We start from the raw sequence: 22,560 nt of genomic DNA on the forward strand, positions 1-22,560 counted from the left end.
TGCTGCAAAACTGATCAGACAGCGCTTCACAATCCAAATGGATAATGCCCCAAAGCATAGTGTAAAAGCAACCCAAGAGTTTCTCAAGGCAAGAAATGGGATTTTCTTCAATAGCTAAGTCAGTCACCTGAGCTCGCCCAACAGAGCAGCTTTTCAGTTGAGTATAAAACTCTAATGAGAGCTAGACCTGGGACAGTCATTGACTACGAAAGATTTTCATCATATTATGAAGCAATCCCAATGTTTAAAATGATGTCCTATTATTTATTTCTTGAGCATCTGAAAATGGGGGCTGGGCATAACAATGTCTTTAGTTCATAAACAGTTTTTGCAATACTTTTGTTAAACCCCTTGAATTAAAGCTGAAAGTCTGCACTTCAATCACATCTTGATTGTTTGAGTTTAAAAAACCTCTCTGTGGTGCACGGAGGCAAAACTACAAAAATGATTTCTTTTTCCAAGATTTTGTTTTTGCATTTTTTTTAATCTTTAGTTAAATTTCTTGCACTACTGAACCTAAAAAGCTTCTAGCGTGAATACGAGTGTTAAACATCTGCAACACCACCGCTACTCTACTCTGGGATTGACTTCCTGAAACCCTACAAACTCATTTTTAAGAGATCCTGAACCCTGTGTATTGTGCATCATGCTGAGTCGTGGCTTTACAGCTCTATTTGTCAAGGGGTAACTTCCCAGCTTGTTGCATTTGTTGCTGTTTGCCAACATGCACTCCTGGGTTCAAAGCCATTGCAGCTTTTTGTCTCCCAAGGACTTTTTGAATGTTTCCTGTTAAATGTGTTACACGAGGATACCACTCAACAACAAGCGTTTTTCAAACCTTCCCCCAGCGGCTTTTCGTCAGGTGCACAGGAACCCAGCACCATTTCCTATGAAAGATTTGAAGCTTGAGGTTTTTTACAGACTTTCACACCATGAATTAATTGAGTAGTCAAGCGATTTATAAAAAGAGGAATTGGCCAACTGTGTTTAACTGTCAGTTAAATTGGCTTTTCCAACCAAAAACCTCTTTTCATGTTTTGTCTGAGTTTCTAGAGACTCATTGTGTCTTTGCAAGGCAAATTAAAGCTAGTGTGTGTTGGTCTTTTCCTTAAATTTGTCACTCATCTGTTTGTAGTGAACCCATGCGTATGTAACTTGCAAACTGTATGAATGCAAAGGATCTTCCCTCTAACTCTGCTTTCCTCTACCTCAAACCTTCCCCCAAAGGTAGTATGCAGGTTAAAAGCATGTGCAGCTAGGCTTAATTGCTATTATAAGTGGTATTGTCAGATCAATTGTGTTCTTGTTAATGCAATGGAACCATTGGTCTAACCTTGGCCCAGCACCAGTGCCTCTGCCCTGCTCCCCTCTCTCCAAAGCATCATGCCCCCATGCTTCCCCCTAGGCAGTATATTGATCTAGCTACTTGTCATGCCTGCTGTCAGCTCCTGTCCTGCCTGCTTTCCTCTGATCCCACACTAGTATCAGAGAGGGCAATTAAGAAAAGGGTAGAGAAGATGGAGGTGAGGATAACTCAGATCATGTAGTGATGTAGAAATTGTATATGGAAATGCATTTGGCCAGTCAGGGAAATTGTGCATCAGTGGTGTGTGATAGGAATAGCGAGGGGATAGATGGATTTAAGGTTTGGAGGGAGAGTGACAGAAGATTTAGGGTTTGGATGTGTTTGCACTGGTGCTTGTAATTGTTTATCAATGTTGGCTCTAGGGAGCAAAAGATTGAGTGTACACACTCCAAAAAACTCATGCTATCAATAACCCAAAAAAGGAATAAAATGGGTAAAAGATTACTTAAAGTAAATGAAATGATCTGTCAGCAGAAGCGTTTGAATTCCACAATTTCTAAAACAAGCTTTTAGAAAAGCCACATTTCTAGTCTTAAAAAAAACTCATATCTCAAAACTAGTGTGGGCAGACTAAAAGTAAACACATTTATCTTAATACAAATAAAAGATCTTAATGTCTTCTCAGTAGGGAGGAATTTGTGCTTAAATTTAGAATTCATTCTTATTGCACGACTACTACAGCAAAATTCAAGGTTCTTATGACAATAAGTCATAAAAATAAAGTCTATTATTTGACTTGAAGTGCAGAGGATGAATTCAAATTTTAGTCTTGCAGCCTAAGGAAAGAAACGGGAAACAAATGTCTGTATCGCTTGCCAGATGGAAAGCAGGGTGAACAGGCTGTGGCTGGGGTACGTGTTCTCATTTAGTATCCTTTGGGCTTGACACAGATACCTCACCTCACTGTTATCACTGATGCTTGGAGGATCGGTGCTGGTGATGCTTTCTATTTCTCCTCTGTGAGACTCAACAAAAAGGCTGTACAGCAAGACATTTATAGAGAAAGTGGGATAAATTGTTTAAAAGAAGTAAACCTGACTTAGATTAATGTAGTAGTAGTACTATTAGAAATGAGATTGGCTTCCCTGATGAAAGGAATTGATCTTAGTACGGTTCTGAGCAGTGAATCAATCTTGATGTATATCATGAGATAGCTTTTTGTTTTTAACAATGACCAGAGAATTGCTGTTAATGTGGCTATTTATGTTAACATGACTTGTAATCAATGCAGAAACCCGTTGCACTCATGGTGTCACAGCTTTGCTATGGAGCTTGGAGATTAAGAAAGCAAAAGGGAAACTTACCTGTGAGCAAAATGGAAAAACCATAAAACAAGAAAGTATGGTAGAACATCCATCCATCCTTTTTCAGTGCACTTCAGGGTAATGGGGGGTCTGGAGCCAGTTGTAGTAGTGCAAGGTATGGACTGGGCTGGTCGCCAGAACATTTGCATTTCAGAAAATATCCGTAAGCGCTCCTACAAACCTAACTTCCTGATATGCCCACATGCATGATGGACATATTGGGTGGTCAAACTCACTGCAACTTCAGAAAACGCAAATGGGAAAATGCACAAGCTACAAAACTGAATGGAATTTGAATAAAACATAACAGAAGCTTATAAGGAAAAAATAAATCATGAAATAAAACTAAGTGGGGGCAAGACCATGATGGAGCAGCTTCAGAAGTAACATGCTAACAGTAAACTGCTAATAGCAAACATATATTCAGTATTAAATGACTCATGTAATTAAAACACGTTACCTTCCATCTTTTTCTCCATCACATCACTGATGAATATTTCGCTTCTTTTCAGGGTGTCTCAGAAAAATCCTTTGCATGTTTGATTTCTGTCATCCGTTTGACCCCTCAGGGCCACTGTACACATGTTCACAAAGCAAAGGAGTTCTGCCCATACCTGTATTATGGACAAAACAAATGATAAATAAGCAACATAGTTAATTATTGTGTTTGTCTGCAGGTATACATGATTCTGTGGTAGAGAATTGACAACAACAGGCAATTCCATGTAGTCATGTCCATTTTAAATGTGTGAAGAGAAGAAAATGACTTTCTTGTAGCTCTAATTTCATGTATTGAGTTACTCAGAGCTGGTAAAATTTCTCAAACAATTTATACATTTAGAAACTAATTTCCAAGAAGCTTGAAAAAAGTGAAGTGCACTGACTTCTCCCTGGTAACAATACATATCCTGTCATAAAATAAACATAACAGATATTTGATCCTACTTCAATCTTTACTGTGCAGAGAGAGGCTGAGCAGGGCAACAGAGGATGCATGCAGATCGGGTTTTAGATTTGCTTTTGCCCGGCTGGTGTCTCAAATTGTTTATAAATAATGTGCACAATATATTTTCCCTCAGCTGTCTTATTTCCATTTTATCTATCTCTACATCCTTTAATCTTCTCTCTGCCACTCTGTGTCTCCCCCTGTCTCCACTCTCCACCCTTGCGTCATGTTGTTCATCCATCCATCAGCTAAACCCGAGAACTCGGCCTCCCCTGTAACAGTGGTTGCTGGCACTAAGCCAGTCACTGTGGCAAGCTGTAAGTCAGCAAATGGCCAACCCGCTGCCGAGATCTCCTGGGTGACTACAGCCAATGGCAATTACACAACGAAGCAGCAGCCGGGGACTGACAACACGTTGACGGTGATCAGCGAGTACATCATGGTCCCAACGCCAAACGACAATGGGAAAGAAATTACCTGTGTCGTATCGCACAGGACCCTGGTCAAACCAGAGAGCTTCAGGATGAATTTAGCAGTTCAGTGTAAGACCTCTCACAAGCACATACATCCATCAGCAATTATTCTAACCTGATTAATTGAGCTCATTGTATTGGGTTTTTCTTCATTTTTAAATTAATTAAATTTCCTCCTCCCATTCATTCTTTTTTTTCCCCCCAGTTGCTCCCCAGGTAACCATAGAAGGTTATGACAACAATTGGTACATTGGCCGCACAAATGTGGAGCTCACCTGCAAGGCTAATGCAAACCCCCCTCCAGTCACTGTCCAGTGGAAGTCGTGAGTATTGGCACATCCTTAAATCTATATTGTCTTATCTCTTTGTCCGTCTCTCCCGTTTTTCTTTAGTCACATTTTCCCTTTCTTACCTTTCTTACCCTTCATCCCCAGCTTCACAGTCCTCACAGAGCTATAATCAGCGCTTTTATTATTGCAACTACAGAACTGTGCTCTGATTATGGAGCTAGTTGAATAATTTCACATAATGGACTCTGTGACTTGAGATTTAACCCTTGCATAATGAGAAACACAGTGTGTGTCTGTCTCCATTTTCTGTATTATCAGCTATTAACATAACTGTGACAAAATCTGGTAAAAAGAAAAAAAAGTCTGGAAGTTCAAAATGGAAGAGATGAGATTTTGGGATTGGATCCAGCAATACTGATTTTCCTGCTGTCCCCATTGTATCTCCAGCAGTGTGTTATAATGGATTGCCTTTTGGGGAAGGGTGGCAAACTGATTGGTTTTGCGCTGCTGATCAAGATTAGCTGAATATGACGAAACAGTATAACGCAGCACGTTGCTGTAAATATCCGACTCTCTGTCCCCAGTGTCAAATGTCCTATTTTTCCATCCCTACTCTCTTCTTTCTCATACCAATATATGCTTGTTTCCCTCTAGGATGACAGGAGAGATTCCACCTACAGTGGAGCTCGTTGAAAATGTGCTCAAGGTACAGAAGGTGGACGAGTCTGTCAACACCACTTTTGTCTGTGAGGTCAACAACAAAATCGGGACAACCAAAGAACAGTTTGGAATCCTGGTCAGAGGTGAGTTAAGTATCACCGATCAGCGCAGCATGCCAAAATTAGGCACGTGCTTAAGTGGCCTTTACATTTTAAATGTCATATTTCAGCATCGTGTGACGTTTCTCGGCGGAAACAATCTCATTTGTGCACTTCCCTGTGACATAATGAATTAACATTATGATTGTTCCTGTCGCTGCAAATCAACCCTTCAGTGGCTCTAAATAGATTAAAGCCAATACGAAGGGTAATTTGCGCAACTTGCAAATGCCCCAGCACGCTGATAAATTGTACACAGTAAAGGCATCAATAAAGCAGTGAACATTTCATAAGTAAAGTGAAAAAAACCCACTCTTGGGACTCACTTGGGTCTCATTCATCATGTAAATGTTTCCCTTAGCTTGTACATAAAAACATTTATATCTGAACCGATGAACTGGAACAAAGTGCACTTTCATCACACAGGCTACACATTTCCTGGTGTCCTCTGCTTTCATGTCTTCCCCAGGGATGCACCTTGTTCTACCTCACATGTCACATATTCACACACACAAACACACATTCTCTGTGCTGAGGACTAACTTGGGTGTTTAGTGTAGGGCTAAGGGGTCCAGCTGCTCCGTCCATGGTGTTTGTCTGTGTGAGTGAGTGAGTGTGTGTGGGAGGGAATCTGAGCGATCAGAGCTTGCATGTGCATGCTTTTCATGTTTATTTTTTTTCTTCTTTACCTTCATAAAAACCCTTCCTCTCTCTGCTTTTAAGAGTGCGTGTTAGTTTTTTGTGTATCTTTGCATGCGCTTAATAAACTCTATTATCAAAGTTTCCATGCTTTATCAATACCCAAGGTCTGTCAGCTGCTTAGTACATCTTTTGGCATTTGCAAACCTTTTTTTTTTTCTGAAGGTTTTTCATGGTAGTTCAATATTGTGAGAGCTGCACACGAGCTAGACGGTCCCCATAGATATTTTCACTTCTACTTTTTCTTATTCTAGTTTTCTTTGTTGTGACCATTAAAAACCACTGCTTCTCAGCCCTACACTGTGCCATCAGTAACAACAGGAAACACTAAAGCAAAGGAAATAAGCACTTTTTAAAATAATAAGTTTTGTGAATATGATTGAAAACACTTAAAGTGACACATTTGACTCGAAATGATACTGCTCACTTTGCAGTGTGGTGGATTTTAGAATAGTCTGCAGTATGGCTGCAGTGATGCATGAACTAAAATACTTTGGGTGTGTGTGGGTATATGTTTGCAGGTTGTGAAATGCATGCATGTATTCAGGTGTAAGCACTTGGAGAGAACCTTCCAGAGCAGGTCATACAGTCCAGTCGCTGCTGTTTGAGAGTTTTACCCACCCTTTTCAACAGTGTTCACTTCTGCATTTCACCTCATACAAAATACATCCCCCTTCACTCTTCAGCCTGCACTTAGCCGGAAGTGATTTTCTGCTGACATCGGGGTAAACCTTTTCCATGATGGGCAGAGAGTGACTACATCTTAAGAGCCACCCAGCTCCTCCATGGCCTCATTTCTTCTTCTTCTTCTTCTTTTTCTTCTACTCCTCTTGCTCCGTCTCTCCTGATTTCATTTTTTCCTTTCTCTCTCACTCTCCCCTACATCTTTCGTCAAGTCCCTTGGCTCCTTATGGTGCCACAGCATGCGTCACCACTCCTCTGGGGCCATTCTGTACTGCTGCATACAGTAGGTAGTGTAAGTGGCTTCTGTAGCACAAAAGGATGTCACCATCTCCTGCTGAGTATTACAAGACACAAGCAAGTGAGATACAAAGATCCAGTGAGCAGAGGGAGAAAGAGGCTGCTGCTTTTAGACTACAAAGATGGGGAACATGCCACACCAAGATAAATCAGAGCCAGCATGCAATCCTCAGTCAGAGAAGGAGAGAGTAAGGGCACGAGGAATGGAGAGAGAAAGCGATGCTGACAGCATTTAAAACTCTCATGGGAATCATGTGCTACTGCATCCTATCTCCACCCCTATTGGCCTCCGCTATCTCTCAGCGTAGCGTGTGTTTCTGTCCGTCTCCAAGCCTCTCAGAGCGGATCAGTCACCCTTTGCTGCTTCAGCTCCTGGCTGCTTCTCTTCTCAATTCCACCATCCGTTCCTCTCCTGCTCTGTCTTTTATCCTACATTTTCCCTCCTCCCCCATTCTTCATCCCACTTCCCTCTTTCTCTTCTTTCATTTTCTTTTGGGTCTGCTTGTTCCTTACCCGCGTTGAACTTCCCACAGTTGGTCTTATTCCCTTGCTACCGACCACCACCTCCTTCCATCCTACTCCTCTCTTACTCATTGGCAGAGAAGGAGGATAAGACGCGAGCTAAAATTGCCAACACTTAATAGGTGACTAAACCAACAAGCGAGTGTCAAAGGAAAAGAAGTTTCTGGATAGCAAAAAGGGAGAGAAGTGCACATGAAGAAAGATGGTCGGTACTATTAAAGAGAAATTAAGGAGTCTAAGAAAGATGTGCAATGCCTTCAGATGGGATTGCAGTTCAGACCTGTGGATGCTAATGTGAACGTGTGTAGACAAACGGGGCTAAGAGGGGCCGACAGGCGTGAAATGGCCAGCACCTGCTACATAGCAGGTCCCCCCACTCCCCTTTACCCCACAGCTGCATGACACACACAAATTTACACACTAGTGTGTCTGTGTGCTTACTCGTGCCTTCTGCCCTCGGTCTTGTCCTGTGCACATGGAGGCAGCAAGAGGGATGGATGTCCTCTCTTCTCCTTGCCTCTCCTCCTCTCATCTTCGATCCTGCTGCTTAGTCACACAGGCACGCAAACACATCCTAGCCTTCTCTCTTCTTGCATTTCTTTCGATTTATCTCTCCCATGCCATCTATTTCACTGCAGTTTGCTCTTTCATTGCATCTCTCATCCACTCAGTTAGCATATGCTCTCTCCTCATCCTCCTTATCTCTCTCAGGTTGTCTTTCAGCCTCCGCAAGTCTGCCGCTGATCTTCCTGCTCAGAAAAGAGACTCCTGCCCCCAGCATTTTCCCTCTCTCCATCTCATGCTTGTGCTATCTTTCTCTCTCTAAGCTTAACTCTTAAATACCAGTAGCTCTTCCTTAATCACAGCTTAGTAGTCTCCATCCCTCCCTCCATCCCTCCGTTCTGGGCTCCTCTCAGGGGGGGTTCTTGTGTGGCTAACCCAGATTCCATCCATTTTTTTTCTTGGTTTTTTCCCTCATCATTCCTTAAAGGGGTGGCTCAGCTGAACCTCAAAAAAGTTAAATGCTCTAGATTGAATCCCCCACATGGTCTGAAGGGCTCTTCAGTTAAACGGAAAAGAGATTTCCTCCCAATTCGGTGCGTTTTTCCCATTTTCAGACTCATCCAAGGAGACAGTTCAAGGGCAAAGGGGCTTGGCTATTTTCCTCCATGGGGTAGAGTGTGTGAGTGTGTCTGTGTGTGCGCGCCTGTATCTGTCTGCGTCTGTCGTTGTGTGTCTCCGGCCATGCGAAAACAGCCAGAGAACAGGTCTGATGGAGCCAAGTCTCCCTCCAGCCTGCAACTGGCCCCCTTCCCACCCCTAATTAGCACACACATTTCTGGAGACACACACTCGCACAGACACACTCAGCTGTGTTCAATAACTTAGTATACTGACAGAGAATACTACTAAGGGATGCTCTAGGTGCAGCCCAACCCAACATCCGAGCGCTGATGACCATACTGGGGCGCGTGTGTGTGTATGTATGTATGTGAATGAGACCATGCATGTTCTTTGGAAGGCTGCAGCAAGCGTTACTTCTGCTCCATCTCTCTCATTACTTGCGGTCACTTGGAGCTTACAGTTGTGTTGGACATGACTTCATAAGGACCATGCTGTTTTTTGGCTTCCACAGTATGGTGTGTGTCTCTCTGTGTGTGATTATTTATTTATTTATTTATTTATTTATTTATTTATTTATTTGTTTATTTATTTATTTATTTATTTTAATGGGGGTGGGGGGGTCTTACTGCATGTTTGGTTTTCTCCCCACGTTATCTACACAGCATGCATATTGCAGTTTTTCATCTGGTTCATTCGTCAGCATGTGTTTGAGATGTCCTCTCGTCACTCACTCAAATAAATTCCACTGGTGCTTTGTAAGGTTGTGACTGAGTCTGCACTGCGAGTCTGTGATGGCTCCTTTACATCTCTTTTTTTTGAATCTTTTAAATGTTGTCTCCAGAAGGGTAGAATAAAACATGATGTATCATCCACAAAAGGATTTACCAGCGCAGACTTTGAAAAAAAAAAAGACTCTTAAGAACTGACTTGAGTTGCACATTAAATATAATTAGATGAGTAGAATTCAGAGAGAATTTGCATTTAATTTTCAGCGTAATTCCCTTTGATGTGACAGCAGTGTGTGGCAGCATCGGGCCCAAACTTGGCACTGAGATTTTCACCACGTAGCATGTGGTGGAGCTCCACGGAGTCGGAGGTGATAATGCATTTCTTGTGTTCCTGTTACAAGTGGACACCGAGGGCTAGCTCTCACTCTCATGTGTGTGTGAAGGGGAATGTTTAGCACAGCTTGGCGGAGAATACGAGTTGGGGGGGATGGGGATCAGTGTGCAAGGGGAAAGTAGTGCGAGAAGATGAACGAAAGGAAAGAAAAATGTACCCGCATTATTAATTCTTTCCCTAGGCATATGTTGAAAGTGAAGCACAGAGGAGGAGAGCACAGAGAAGTAACACATGACAGAAATACAAACGCAAATTGGACAGGGAAAATGGATTTGGAGGGCTGAAGGAGTGTGTGCAGGAGACAGCTAGTGAAGTGGAGGCAGAGATGGAGAAAATGGTAGCAGAACTGAGGAGAGGAAGAAAAGAGTGAAGCACAGGTGTAGACAGCAGTAGACTACCATTCTCTCTTTTGACACGAATCAGTGTTACACGAGTAATACTGTCAGCTCTCTGTACAGTTAACAAGAGAGGCCGGCTTCTGTTGGATTTCAAATGGAAACGACAATAAGAATCGAGCTGATTTGCTACTTTCGAATTTAGGCAGGGATTTCAACGGCAGCGTCTACCGGTTAATCCTCTGCCGCAGCTGGTGAAAGTGCAGAGTGTGGAAAGGAATGCAAGAGCGGCAAGAGAGGATGTTCGGCTTAACCGAGGATTCTTGATCACTTTCTGCCAGAGTCTGAAATTAAAAATACATTTTCTCACCGCAGTTTATTTGGTTTTATTCTGTAGTTAATGCGCTCAAACCTGAGTGGAGAGGTAGCACTTTGGAGTGACAGATAACAAACGGCCTTTATTCCATTACATCATGTTTCAACAAAGTGCATTGTTGTACAAAGAGCAACATGAAAGCCTTTAATTTCATTCTGAGACATCACGAAGTAACGAGTTCAATAAATAAAAAATCGGAGACATGAACGTGAATGCTTTGAACCCTGTAAAAGTAGGAATAATGTATATTAAGACATCATTTTCCCTTCTTACTTCAAGCAGGCTTACTTTTATATCTTCCAAGAAGGCATGCTGCAGGAACAGCTTACGGAATAAAGTCTAAGCTGTCTTTCTAATTTGTTATTCCTGTCTGAGTTATCCCACTCGTTATGTCGTCTGCATATTCCCTTTAACGTTTGTAGAACACTTCTATTCAAAGTGCTTTGCCGTACAGCGAATGCAAACATTATTCTGGTTTTATTCTCGCTGCCCACTGAGTCAGAGATGACACTGCAGCACATGGGAAAACGGTCACAGGTTGTGTTTGTGGGGAGTTGTCAGAGTCCCTGAAAGCTCTTAGAGCCCTGAACTCATGACCCCCGAAGCCCGTACAAAGCAGCAACATCCTGCTTGTGTTAATAGTGTTACTTGTCTAGGCTAGTCTGTGCTCATGACACAAACGGCTAAAAGATTTTAGAATTTCCTGAATTTAAGTTTTCATTTAGTCACGTTTCTTTATAGCTGTCTGAACTGGAACATTAGAATATCTTGGATATCGGCACTGACTCGTGCATTTTTATTGACACGACAAATGGAAGCGTTTCATTTAATACACAGCCTCAGTCTTAACTGTTAGCTGACTTTCATGCAGAAGCAATTGAATTTGTTGCAGTTGAAATACCTGCTTTAAAATACAGCACTAGTATTACTGAAGGAGAATATCAAGGGAGGAGAAAGTACAAGTTCAGAAAAAGAGTACTGACAAGTCACATGGGACCTCTTTACAACCCTGATTTAGACAGCACTGCTTATCCCTGGAGTTTTTTGTACAAAGACGCACAAACAGGGATGCTGTGTGTTTGATTGCAGAGCCCTAGTTTCAGTCATAGCCTCCTGAGCTAGTTTGCACTCTAACAAAGCCTTTGTCAATATTAAAATGAACTTAAGTGGCTTATTTTTCTTGTGTATGTGTAATGCCAGAGGAAAAATGGACCCACATATAAGACTGATGCGCACTCAACCAGTGCCTGTGGCGTACAGAAGTGGAGAGGGGCAGCAGTCTGTGCCCGCGCTCCTCATACACTGCTTCCAGGAAGACTTGTCATTCCGCTGTGTCGCTTTGTCACTCACTCAGTCCGCCGCCGCCGCCGCCTCCTCCTCCAGCACCACCTTCTCCTCCTCCACCACCACCACCTTCTCCTCCTCTTCTAATTTCCACCCTTCCTTCCTCCATTCATCATTATCCTCCTCCCCTGCACGGCCTCCACCTGTTCTGCTCTGCACACACTGATCCATGCTGTTTAATAAAAGTGTGTGTGTGTGTGTGTGTGTGTGTGTGTGTGTGTGTGTTTTGCACATTTTTTTTTTTTAAACCCCCTGCCTTGCCTTTTGATTTGCGGTGGTCCCTGGACAGACCCTGGGTATTGAAGGGCAACACAGGGGGTGGTTGTGGTTGAGACGTTGTTGTGACGTGGCTGTGGGAATGGGGACAGGAGCAGCTCTGAGGGAGAGGAGGAAATGTCAAAGTAGAAGGATGCTCAACACACACACACACACACACACACACACACACACACACACACACACACACACACACACACACACACACACACACACACACACACACACACACTTGACTGTACTGACACCTCAGCACTCTTACACACTTGACTGCATACATTTCAGACCAGCACCACTGACATCATCCAACCTTTTTCTTGCCGTCTTGCTCTTTTTTTTTTTTTTTTTTTTTTTTTTTTTTTTTTTTTTTTTTTTGTGGCTGGTTTTTTTTTTTTGTTTTGTTTTTTTTTTCTCTTCCTCTCCACTGGTTGATTTTTTTTTTTTTTTTTCCTCCCCTTTCTCAACCATATCCTTTTTCTTCCCTGTTTTTCTCCCTCCCTGCCTCCCTCCTACAGAGCCCCCAAAGAACCCATCCAATGCTGGCGTGGTGGCGGGAGCTGTGATTGGCTCCCTGCTGGCCCTCCTTTTGGTTGCCGCTCTCATCGCCGTGCTCGTCACCCGTAGGCGCAGGCAGCAGCAGGGTTACCGCGCCAATGGCGGTAGTGACATGAAGACGCGCATATTCGGGGGCGGCAAGAAGGCGAGCAAGAACGGCACAAATGGAGGTGCGGGAAACGGTGGCGGCAACAACAACGGCCCCATCTACGTTTACAACGAGAACTCCCCCATTCAGGCCCTTGGAGAGAAAAACAACCACCAGCTGATTACCATGGGAGGCCACCCTGAAGTTGTTAGCACCACACCCACTGCCCAAGACATCCTGCTAAGCAACGAGTTGGACGACGCGGAGAAGAGGAAGTTTGATGAGCTTGACGAAGCAGAGAACTACGATCACTACAATCCTGGTGGCCCCATCCATTCACTTCGCTCAAGGCGCGATCAGGAGATGATTGGAGAATACGATGATGACATGGAGTCCCAGCGTGATGGCTCGGTCATCTCACGGACTGCAGTTTACGTATAGAGGAGGAGGAATTGGAGGAAGGGGGAGGAGGAGGAGGCAAAAAGGCGAGCTGGAGAATTCCTCCTGAGGATTTTATGGCTCTGGGGTCTTGTCCCTGTTTGATGGTGAAAAGAAAATCATACCACTTTTATTTTTGAAAAACAAAAAAATCCATTTTAAATATAGTCTATCATTAATCACAGTGGACAGAATGAAAAGAGGGTGTGGTGGGATGTTGTAAAAGGATTGTTGTTGTTGTTATGTGGTCCCTAAGAACTAAAAATCAAACGGAGAAAAGAACAACATGCCTCCCACCGCTTCTGCTCGTGCTCTTGCTATCACTGGGACCTTGCCTATTGACAGACAGACAGGCTAAAGAGAAACAATATAATGTGGGAGTAGGTTCATGGAAATGTGATTACAAGCTTGGCTATAGAGGAGGCATCTCACTTGCATATTCGCTGTTATCTTCACTAAAACAGTAGCAGTGGAATAAGTTGTCAAGCAGTTACCTGCTGCCTGCAAATCTCTTTACTTCTGTGGGAAACTTTTTGTTTTGCCAACATGTTGAGCTGTGACACCTGGTGGGAAGTGGAGGACATCAGTATGAGTCAGTTTGAAAGTATAGACGGTAACCATCAGGTAATTTCGAGACAGTAAAAATGTATTTGCTTATGTCTGCTGGTGAGTTCGCTCTGCTCTCTCTGCCTTCTTCTCAAAACAACTCTGCCAACTATCACAGGCAGTAGACACTCTCAATTTGAACTTAGCCAAAAATTTATAGAACATGAGGTCTTTGTGTGCCGAGCAAATGGAAAAGCAGTTAGGTTTTAACAAAGTAAGTTTGCTGAGAGTTTGAACCAAGTTCCTAACAAGGTGTTCACAAGCAAACTTTTGCACTGTGCCTGGAGGTAAGAGACGGTAAACAAGAGATGAGGGAATGAGGTGTAGCTGATCTGACAGGGTCAAAGGATGGGGAGAGGGATTCAGGAGGCAGGAGGACTAGAAAGGAGCACGTCTCTTCTTTTCTCTTCCTCCTCATCCTCATCTATTCAGAGCGCTCCTGACAGGAGGAGCTTGATTGGTAATGAGCCGTGAAGTCGCTCGCTTAGCCGGGACCAACAGATTGCCACCACTTATCGTTTATGACGTGGCGATTCCTCTCCCCCTCCCGCCTCCATCTCTCCATCATGCCTCCGTCTCTCCTCCTCTCTCTCCTCATCCCTCTCTCCCTTTCTCTCCAGTGTTTATGGGGAGTTTATGATTTATCCAGGGCGGTGTTGAGGTCAGGGCTACCGAGAGCAAAGTAGTATTTTACCGCTCCTGATGTGTCAGACACCCCACTTACTCTACTCCAGCCCGGTGTGCCCTGACATGCCAGGAGTGACTAATCCACCTGGAGTGGCCATGTTCACTCCACTGCACAGACACCCCAGCTGCCTCTCCCGCTTTAGTAAATGGTGAGATGTAACGAGAGCCCCACCTCCAGAGTGCAATGGCATTAGGTTAGACAGATTTTCAATGAGATCATATATTTCTTTCCATTAGCCAGTGTTGTTAAATGTAGTGAATTGATCGGGAGACATAAAAGGTTGCATCCGCAGCAAAGCTATGGGAGTCATATTGACTAACAGGCAACATGCGGCGAAATGGCCCTTTTTATGATGCAGGTTCAGGGCTGATTGTCTCCTGACTGTTAATTTATCCTTTTAACGAGCCACCGGAGGCCCGCTCGGGCAAATATTACTCCGTGGCTATTGTACACCGCTGTCTTTGAGGCTCAGTGTGTACATTTGCATGCGTCACCATATCTGCATAGCCACTGGGCGACTGTGATGGACAATCGTAGAGAGAACCGAAGCTCCTCTAATCGTTGCGTTCCCTGCCCTTCTAATCAGCTCTCCTTGGACCCACTGGGAATCCAATGAATGGGGTCTTGATGACTGTACCTGACCTCCTGTAAAGGACCTTCTAAGAAATGGGTTGGCTTCTGCTGCAGGTCATGAGGGCAAATGCAGGGTGACCCATTCCTAAGGGCAAAGATGACTGTGCTTGCCTTTCTTATCGTGGCTGTTTTTTAACCTTGAACTGCAGATGTGAGAGAAACACTCACCCAGTATCTGTACAGGGCGAGGCAGACCTTGTTTGCCATTGTGATGGCTGTTAACCTTCAGAGAGGTGGCGAGAGAGAGAGACAGATGACAAAAATAGAGACAGCGCTTCGTGTTTGAGCACCGTCTAGCATATTGTAAGCCAGTGTGTTCAATAGGATTATCGTCTAATGGCCTTAGCTTATACATAAATGCAACTCCTGCCAACCTGGGGTACAGTAAATTTGCCGAACGCAGCTGATTTGTCACAGCCACTCAATATGAAAATGTATTATTTTTACACTTGTATGTGTCACCAATACAAAGAAATATGAGTGCAACACTTGTTTTTTTTTTTTTCTTTTGGAATGGGGGGGGTCAAAAAAAAGAATACTGACAAAGGGACAAAAATGTTGTATGTACATTTTGGTGTGAGCTATCTGTGTACTATATACGTAAGCATCTTTATTTTTCTTGTGAAAATGTGGATATTTATGAAAATGTAAATATCAGATCGATGGAGCCAGTGTTTCCGATGTTATGGAAGTAAAGAGGAAGGCATTTGTGGGTCGGCTAAACCTCAGAAGGCATTCAGAATGTAATTTTTAACCTAACGCATACCTCAGTAGTTTGGGTGTTTTATAACATACTGAACTGACTGAGTTTAGTTTATCCAAGGGCCAATTTGATTCCAGGGGATGCATATGCTTGAATTTTTGTTTATTTCTTTTATCCAAGGTAACTTTATCTGCATTTATAAGCACACATTTCTTTGCAGACAATTGGCTTCACCTTCTCCTTGACAGACACTCTGCACAATGCAAAAAATTACACACAATACTCAATTCATCAGGTAGACCGTAACGACACAAGGAACGGTCTGTTGAGTCAGCGCTCGGTGTGTGTGTGCATAGCTGTGTGCCAGTGTGTTCGCAGGCTTTAGGACATCTCTCGCTGCCATTGGACTGTAACTTGAGTAGCCACCCTTTGTCACCATGGAAAACTGGCAAACCGAAGATATTATTGTGCATTTCGAGAAGACACACTCACTCGGCGCGCGCACACATACTGTACGTATACATTCGCAGAGTGCTGAGATGCATTCGCCCACACACAAACACCCCTCAGTCAGTCTCATTATGCTCACTCCCACAGCCAAACTGTGCAGAAGACACCTTATACCTGACAACTCTGCCATCTCCTGACACAAGCCCACACAATTGTGTTCGCGTAGCTGCACACACACAAGAACACACTTCGTCTTTCTCTGCCTCTTCCACAGTGGCTCTGTCAGGACACATACAGAGTTCTGTTAGTGTGGAAAGAGCTGTACCGTGATGTGTCCCCCTGCTCCAGTGCTTTCTGTCCCCCAAAGTGTCCAGCCTGTTCCCGAATCAGTGACTGTGTAGAACATAAACAACTACACATTCGGGGGAGACGCACACCTTTCACCCAGTGTCACAGAGACGGGCTTTTTAGGAAAGCAATTGTCCGTTCTGGTCTTGTTCTGCAGAGGGAAATATCGCTTTCATAAAAATGCCACCGCGCTGACCTCCTCCCCCTCCCAGAGCCCTTTTAATGCTTTTAGAAGAGTCGCATTTTTTTTATTTTTTTTTTAAACTAGACTCCAAAATGTTTTCTTTTACTTCAGCCACCTCTGCTACTGCGACCGCCTCCACAGACACACAAGCACATCCCATTGCCACCCACCTCAGTGCCCAAGTAAGGCTTGTCAGACAAAATGCTTTTAAGAGAAATCTGCAAACCTGGTCCGGGTCTAGCACAAGGTTAGATAGTCAGAATATCCGATATTTTCTTTTTCCTTTTTTTTTCTTTTTCCAGAAAGCAACATTCTCTTATTATTTCTTTGGCTCCAAACATCTGATGAGTAATCAAAGCCTTAACATGTCCCATCTCACATGCATTAAGTAAAAAATGAAGAAAAAAGAAAAAAAGAGAACCTTCCGGTGTACATAGTATAAATATATAAATATGTAGCAGAAAAAAGAATTACTAATTTATGGTGTCACGTTTGTGTATTACTCAGTGACAGCACGCATGAAGGATTTATTTTCTCCTGTTTACCGCTTCTCCTCTCTTCTGTTATTTTTGCAGTGCTTTATAATTTATGTTTTATGAGTGCTTTATTCTTGACTGCTGCGCTGTGATTGCTGCCAAAACTGGCAAATGTGCTTCTTCTATACAAGTGAAACTGTATACAAACACACAACAAAACAGTCTTATCCCAAAATGTGCTTTTTATTATTGACTGCTTTGTGTAAAGTTGTTCTTTTTTCTTTTCTCTTTTTTGTATTTTTTTAATTTGAGTTTTATTTTGGTCTTAAAAAGAAGAAAAAAGTACAGATTAGAGTTGGTATTACCATTTTTGTCATGTCTTTCTAGATTATTTTTTTTTTCCCGTATTCAGTTACTATTAAAGATTTCTTGATTTTTGAAATGTTCCGGTGTTGCTGTGTGTGGTATGTGTCTCCTTTTTCTTACCTTCATGTCTCTTTAACACTTGAGGTTAGCTGGATGACTGAGCACCCAGATTGAATAGAAACGCCAGTCATTGATTCACACTGATTAGATTTATAGATTAATTGATCAGGATATGAAGTAGCTTCTCAGTCTCTTGTCACCCATCCTTCAGATCTCAGACACACCCCTGCTTCCCCCCCCCCCCCTCCCCACACTCTCATTTCCTGGTCTGGCTGCTTGTCTCGTTTCACTTTTGATAAATCTGTGAGTGTGTGTCAACAGAAGTGTGATAACAGGCTTATGGGAAACTGAGCGCAGGAACAGGAGATGCCATTTCATGGTTTATAATTGTCCTGAGCTCCACCTCCTCCCGTTCTGTTTTGTATATGTGACTTGGCTGGCAGAAGTAAACTTGCTGCCTTAGTAACGGCTAGGTAGCAGATGCTGTAGTTGTTTAAAGGGCACATTTTTCTATTAGGTGTTTCACCTGTGCCTGGAGATAATGAAAGCACTGATGCATTCCTATTTCAGAGTGCAGGAATACTATTATATTCAGCAGAGTTTCAACAGTTCTCATGTAAAAGCTGTACAAGCGTAGAGAAAAGGGTAGAGAGCAGGAATGTGAGCATGTAGCTTCAGTGGTTTTCCTGGAGGGAGGCAGCTTGTGTTTTCAGTTGGGGAATGTGCAGGCCAAGCTGAAACTTGGTGAATGGAGCGCCTCTCAAAGGCTGCATTGTTTGAGCTCTGCCTAAACCAAACAGGTTTGGTCAAATTTCAACAAGAGGGCATGCAGAGGTTTAGCTGTGTGTAGGTTTATGCTTAAATATGCTGTGTGCGTGTGTTGATGCATGCATATGCACCTGCCTCATTTAGTTTGGACATTAAAAAGCGCTGCTGTTTCCCCACGAAACAAAAATTGACACAAGCAAATTCTGCTCTTTAACGTGCCCGTGATGGTGACAGTTGGTATATGGCAGTTATGGCAGCGAGTCCTCGGTGTTTGCCTGGTGCTTTGATGCCGTCATGTATCTGTGTGTCATCCTGGCTCCTTGTCACAGTTCATTTTTGTTGCAGGCTTCTTCTGTCAATGCACAGCTATTTACTGTGAGTCCAGCCCACCATCTGGCCTCTCTAATTGCTTTGGATTTGAGGCTGGCAAGATAGAGAGCACTTACACAGACAGACTCGCTCACTATCTCTCTCACACAAACACATACACACTTACACACACTTACACACTTTGACTCCTTTGGTTTTCTAGCTGAATGTAAAACACTGTACGCAGCAGCAAGGCTTTTAAGCCACAGCTAGTAATAAAAGCCTGTGTGGTGCATGCATTTTTGTCTCTCTGTGACACATGGAGGAAAAAAAAAAAAGTATGCCCATCATGTGAATGAAGTGACCCCGTAACGCAGAACCTGGCCTATTAGCGCTCAGAGCAAATAACCTGGATCAGGAGTCAAAGTGACAGCTCTATGCCAGGCACTACCACTGCGTTCAACATTAGCTTTCAACGATGAGACATGGTGCGGTGCCCCCCGGGCAACTCGGCTGGCTGGTAGTGGCACTGTTCCCAACAAGTTGTTTGTGGGTGTGCGCCTGTAAAGTGTGTTCTTTGGTCATCCAGCGTGCTAAACAAGTCTGTTCGTGTGGTTAGGCACCCACTGAGTGCTATGCTGGTTTCAGACAGATTGGGTTTCCACAGGATGTTTGTGTGTGTGAAAGTGTTTAAGTGTTATCAGATTTTTTATTTTTTTTTCTTCTTCCTTTTGTGGTGTGTACTGTTTGACACATCAATGTTTGTGCATGGCTGTATATTTAACTTCCAGCTCTGGCAGCCACAGCTCTGATTAAACACTCCGATCATCTGGGTGTGTGTGTGTGGATTAGCAAACAGACCAACTTTGGTCTCTCTCTCTGTGCTGATAACTGCTAATACAATGCTCATCACTTAGCCTCTCACCCTCAAGCTCCAGACTTGACTAATAAATCCCAGAGTGAGTGATGAATGGCCAAGCCTGCTGCATCGATGTATGAGTGATGGATGTGGTGACCTGGGCCTTCACAGGGATTAAAGCAAGTCTGCCTCTAACCTCAATTATGAAAGTAGGTCTGTGTTTCTATTAGCTTTAAAGTGACTGTTTTTTATCTCTGTTGCCTGTGGTGAATCAGCAGACCTCCAGCTGTGTGTGTGTGTGTGTGTGTGTGTGTGTGTGTGTGTGTGTGTGTGTGTGTGTGTGTGTGTGTGTGTGTGTGTGTGTGTGTGTGTGTGTGTGTGTGTGTGTGTGTGTGTGTTTATAGTTAGTCGAGGGTTTCTAGCAAACACCAGATCTTTAACTGCCTCATTTCATAGCTGAGAGTGATGTTTCTAAATATTTGGGTTCTGCATTCTGGTTTTGAGTCATATCTGTTACTCCTCACAGCCCTCCAGTTTTAGGACAATTATCCAAAATGTGAATCTAATGAGTTTGTATGTTGAAATCGTGGAATGTATTTCAGTGGCCAAGTCAGTCATCTGAACCCAGTCCAAGCATGCGTTTCTTTGCTGAAGACCAGATTGTTGGAGGGAAACCCCCTGAGGAAAGCAAGACATGAAGATGGCAGCAGTACAGCTCTGGCATAGATGACAAGTGTGTGGCAATGTCTCTGGGTTTGGATTACTTTTTCTAAAGTTTGTTAATTTGTCCGCTTTCTTTCCCTGTGTGTTCCTACTGTACAATAAGAGCACAGCCAAGAGTCTACAGCTATGTGTTCTCTGCAAAGCAGCGCTCTGAGCTTAAAGTTAATGAGTACAGTAGAGCTCTAATGATTTTTTGATTGACAGAAAATTATCAGTTATTTATCAAGCAAACACTGCAGCTTTGTGGGGATTTGCTGCTTATCTTTGTCTGATGTAAAAGCACGTTTAATATGTTTTGGGTTTTTGACAAAACGCCGAAGTCAAAGACTTCACCTTAGGCTATATTGTGATTGGCTGCCTATGCTTCCGCACCAGTAATAGCTGTGACAGGATGGATTATGCTTTCAGGTCGTCTCTCTGTCTGTACATCCATCTATTGTTGTAAACATGATATCTCTCAAACAGCTTAGGGGAATTTTTTTTCTTTTACAAATTTGCCACAAACATTTACTCGGACACAAAAATGAACTGATGAAAATTTGGTGGTCAAAGGTCAGTGTGGCCTTACAAAACAAATTTTCCAAATGAAGATATTTGCATGCTAATTGTGACAAGTTTTCAAAGAATTTAACAGGATGAAGTGATTATATTTTGTCTCCAAAGGTCAGCTTCCATGTTTTTCACGCCGTTATTCAGCGGCAAAACTCAGGAAGAGAAGCGGAGGCTGTGGTCACATTTGACCAGGTACTGAATTCGTAACAATAATCTTCAGTGCCCACCTGCTGAGTAAAAATCTTTAATAGATGTGAGAAAAGCAAAGCAACACCAACGCGTGTGTAAAATCTAGCTTCACTGGAGATGTGGAACCCAATGGTGGCTGATTCTCTGCTTCTCAGCTCTCACTATTTTATAGATTTGATAAAAGTCATTCATCCATTATCTCTCCTAACAGCCAACATAGTGGTTAGCACAGTTACCTCACAGCAAGAAGGTTCTAGGTTCGATCCCTCCAGCCGGCAGGGGCCTTCTCCAGGTACTCCAGCTTCCTCCTGCAGTGCATAGATCTGCATACTACAGTAAGTTAAGTAGTGATTGAAAATGGTAAAATCAGCAAGTTTTAGCTCTGTGATAACCTGGCAAATCCTCCATAGCATCTGGGATAGATTCCAGCTAAGCCCACAACCCTGAACGGGAGAAGCGGTTAAGAAGATGGATGGAAATAATCACTGGCAGGAGCCTTGATAAGACGCTGATGATGATATTACCATTATTTAGCATTATTTAGTATTTATTTAATCATTTGCACTAGCTTGGTTTAGCTAGTGACTATAGAATATTACTTTTTTGAATTAGTGCAAATTGCAAAGTGCAGTCAAGTTTGATTGGAAATTTGCATTTCCTGTCTATCACCCAACAGCCACCATAGTGGTTACGACTGTTACCTCACAGAAAGAAGGGTCCTGGTTCGAGCCCCTGGCTGAGGCCATTCTGTGTTGAGTTTGCATGTTTTCCCTCTGCCTGTGTGGGTTTCCTGTGGCCGATCTGGCTTCCTCCCACAGAACAAAAAGGTGCACGTTAGGTTAACTGGTGAGCCTAAATCATCCCTGGACGTGAGGTAGATAAAGTGCTTAAAGCATGAGAATAAAGTGTGGTCAGATGTGGCTTGTAGTCTCAAATGTTTTGAGCGGTCAGTAAGACTAGAAAAGCTCCATCTAAATGCCAGTCCATTTCTATTTCCAAATTTAATGAGAACCTTTTCAGTCGCTTGTAGGACATGTAATTCAAAACCAAATGTGAACCTCATGCTGGCACAGAGAAAAGTCAGGAGGTTCACCAAAGTCAGCGAGATCTCTTTTTTTTCTCCTTTGGGGACCATGAATATCTGTGCAAAATGTCAAGGCAGTCAAACTAATCTTTGAGATATTTCAGTCCTGACATCACAATCTCCAGATACGATGTGAAATTATTGATTCAGTGCTTAAACTCTTAGAGTGAGTGTACAAAGTCTGAGTCATATACAGTCTATCGTGGTAATACTTGTTGAATTCCAGTATTTCACACACACCCACAGATTACTGATACTGGCTGCTCTCAGGCTCCCTTGTTTTATCACAATGAAATTTGAATCAATATTTTTTAAAACAATCTCTCAAGTGGAGTTCTTAATTTCACACTGTCTGAGTCCATTTGTGACAAATTCAGGGCTTGTTCATAATTTAGGAGTCGCTATGTGGAGAGACTAATTTGTTTGCCCGACCACTGTAGTTTGAATGCTAAACTGGCTTGAGGTACTTTTCGGTGGTACAGGTTCTGGTGTCTTTGGTAGCGA

General features: G+C 43.1%; 1 protein-coding gene across 3 annotated transcripts in view; it reads left to right on the forward strand.

The window, feature by feature from the left end:
• The window catches only part of LOC116323773 (nectin-2-like), an 84,736-nt gene that overhangs the window by 32,472 nt on the left and 29,704 nt on the right, over positions 1-22,560 (forward strand). For 2 of the 3 annotated variants that reach the window (XM_031744214.2, XM_031744212.2), the window contains exons 4-6: positions 3,865-4,158; positions 4,295-4,412; positions 5,034-5,182. In XM_031744214.2, the coding sequence (XP_031600074.1) occupies positions 3,865-4,158; positions 4,295-4,412; positions 5,034-5,182 (561 nt within the window). Of the gene's footprint in view, positions 1-3,864; positions 4,159-4,294; positions 4,413-5,033; positions 5,183-12,492; positions 17,593-22,560 lie in introns of those variants that run through there. The other variant, XM_031744211.2, reaches the window with a different exon arrangement.

The sequence above is a fragment of the Oreochromis aureus genome, linkage group 11 (assembly GCF_013358895.1).
Source record: "Oreochromis aureus strain Israel breed Guangdong linkage group 11, ZZ_aureus, whole genome shotgun sequence".
NCBI classification, from domain to species: Eukaryota; Metazoa; Chordata; class Actinopteri; order Cichliformes; family Cichlidae; genus Oreochromis; species Oreochromis aureus.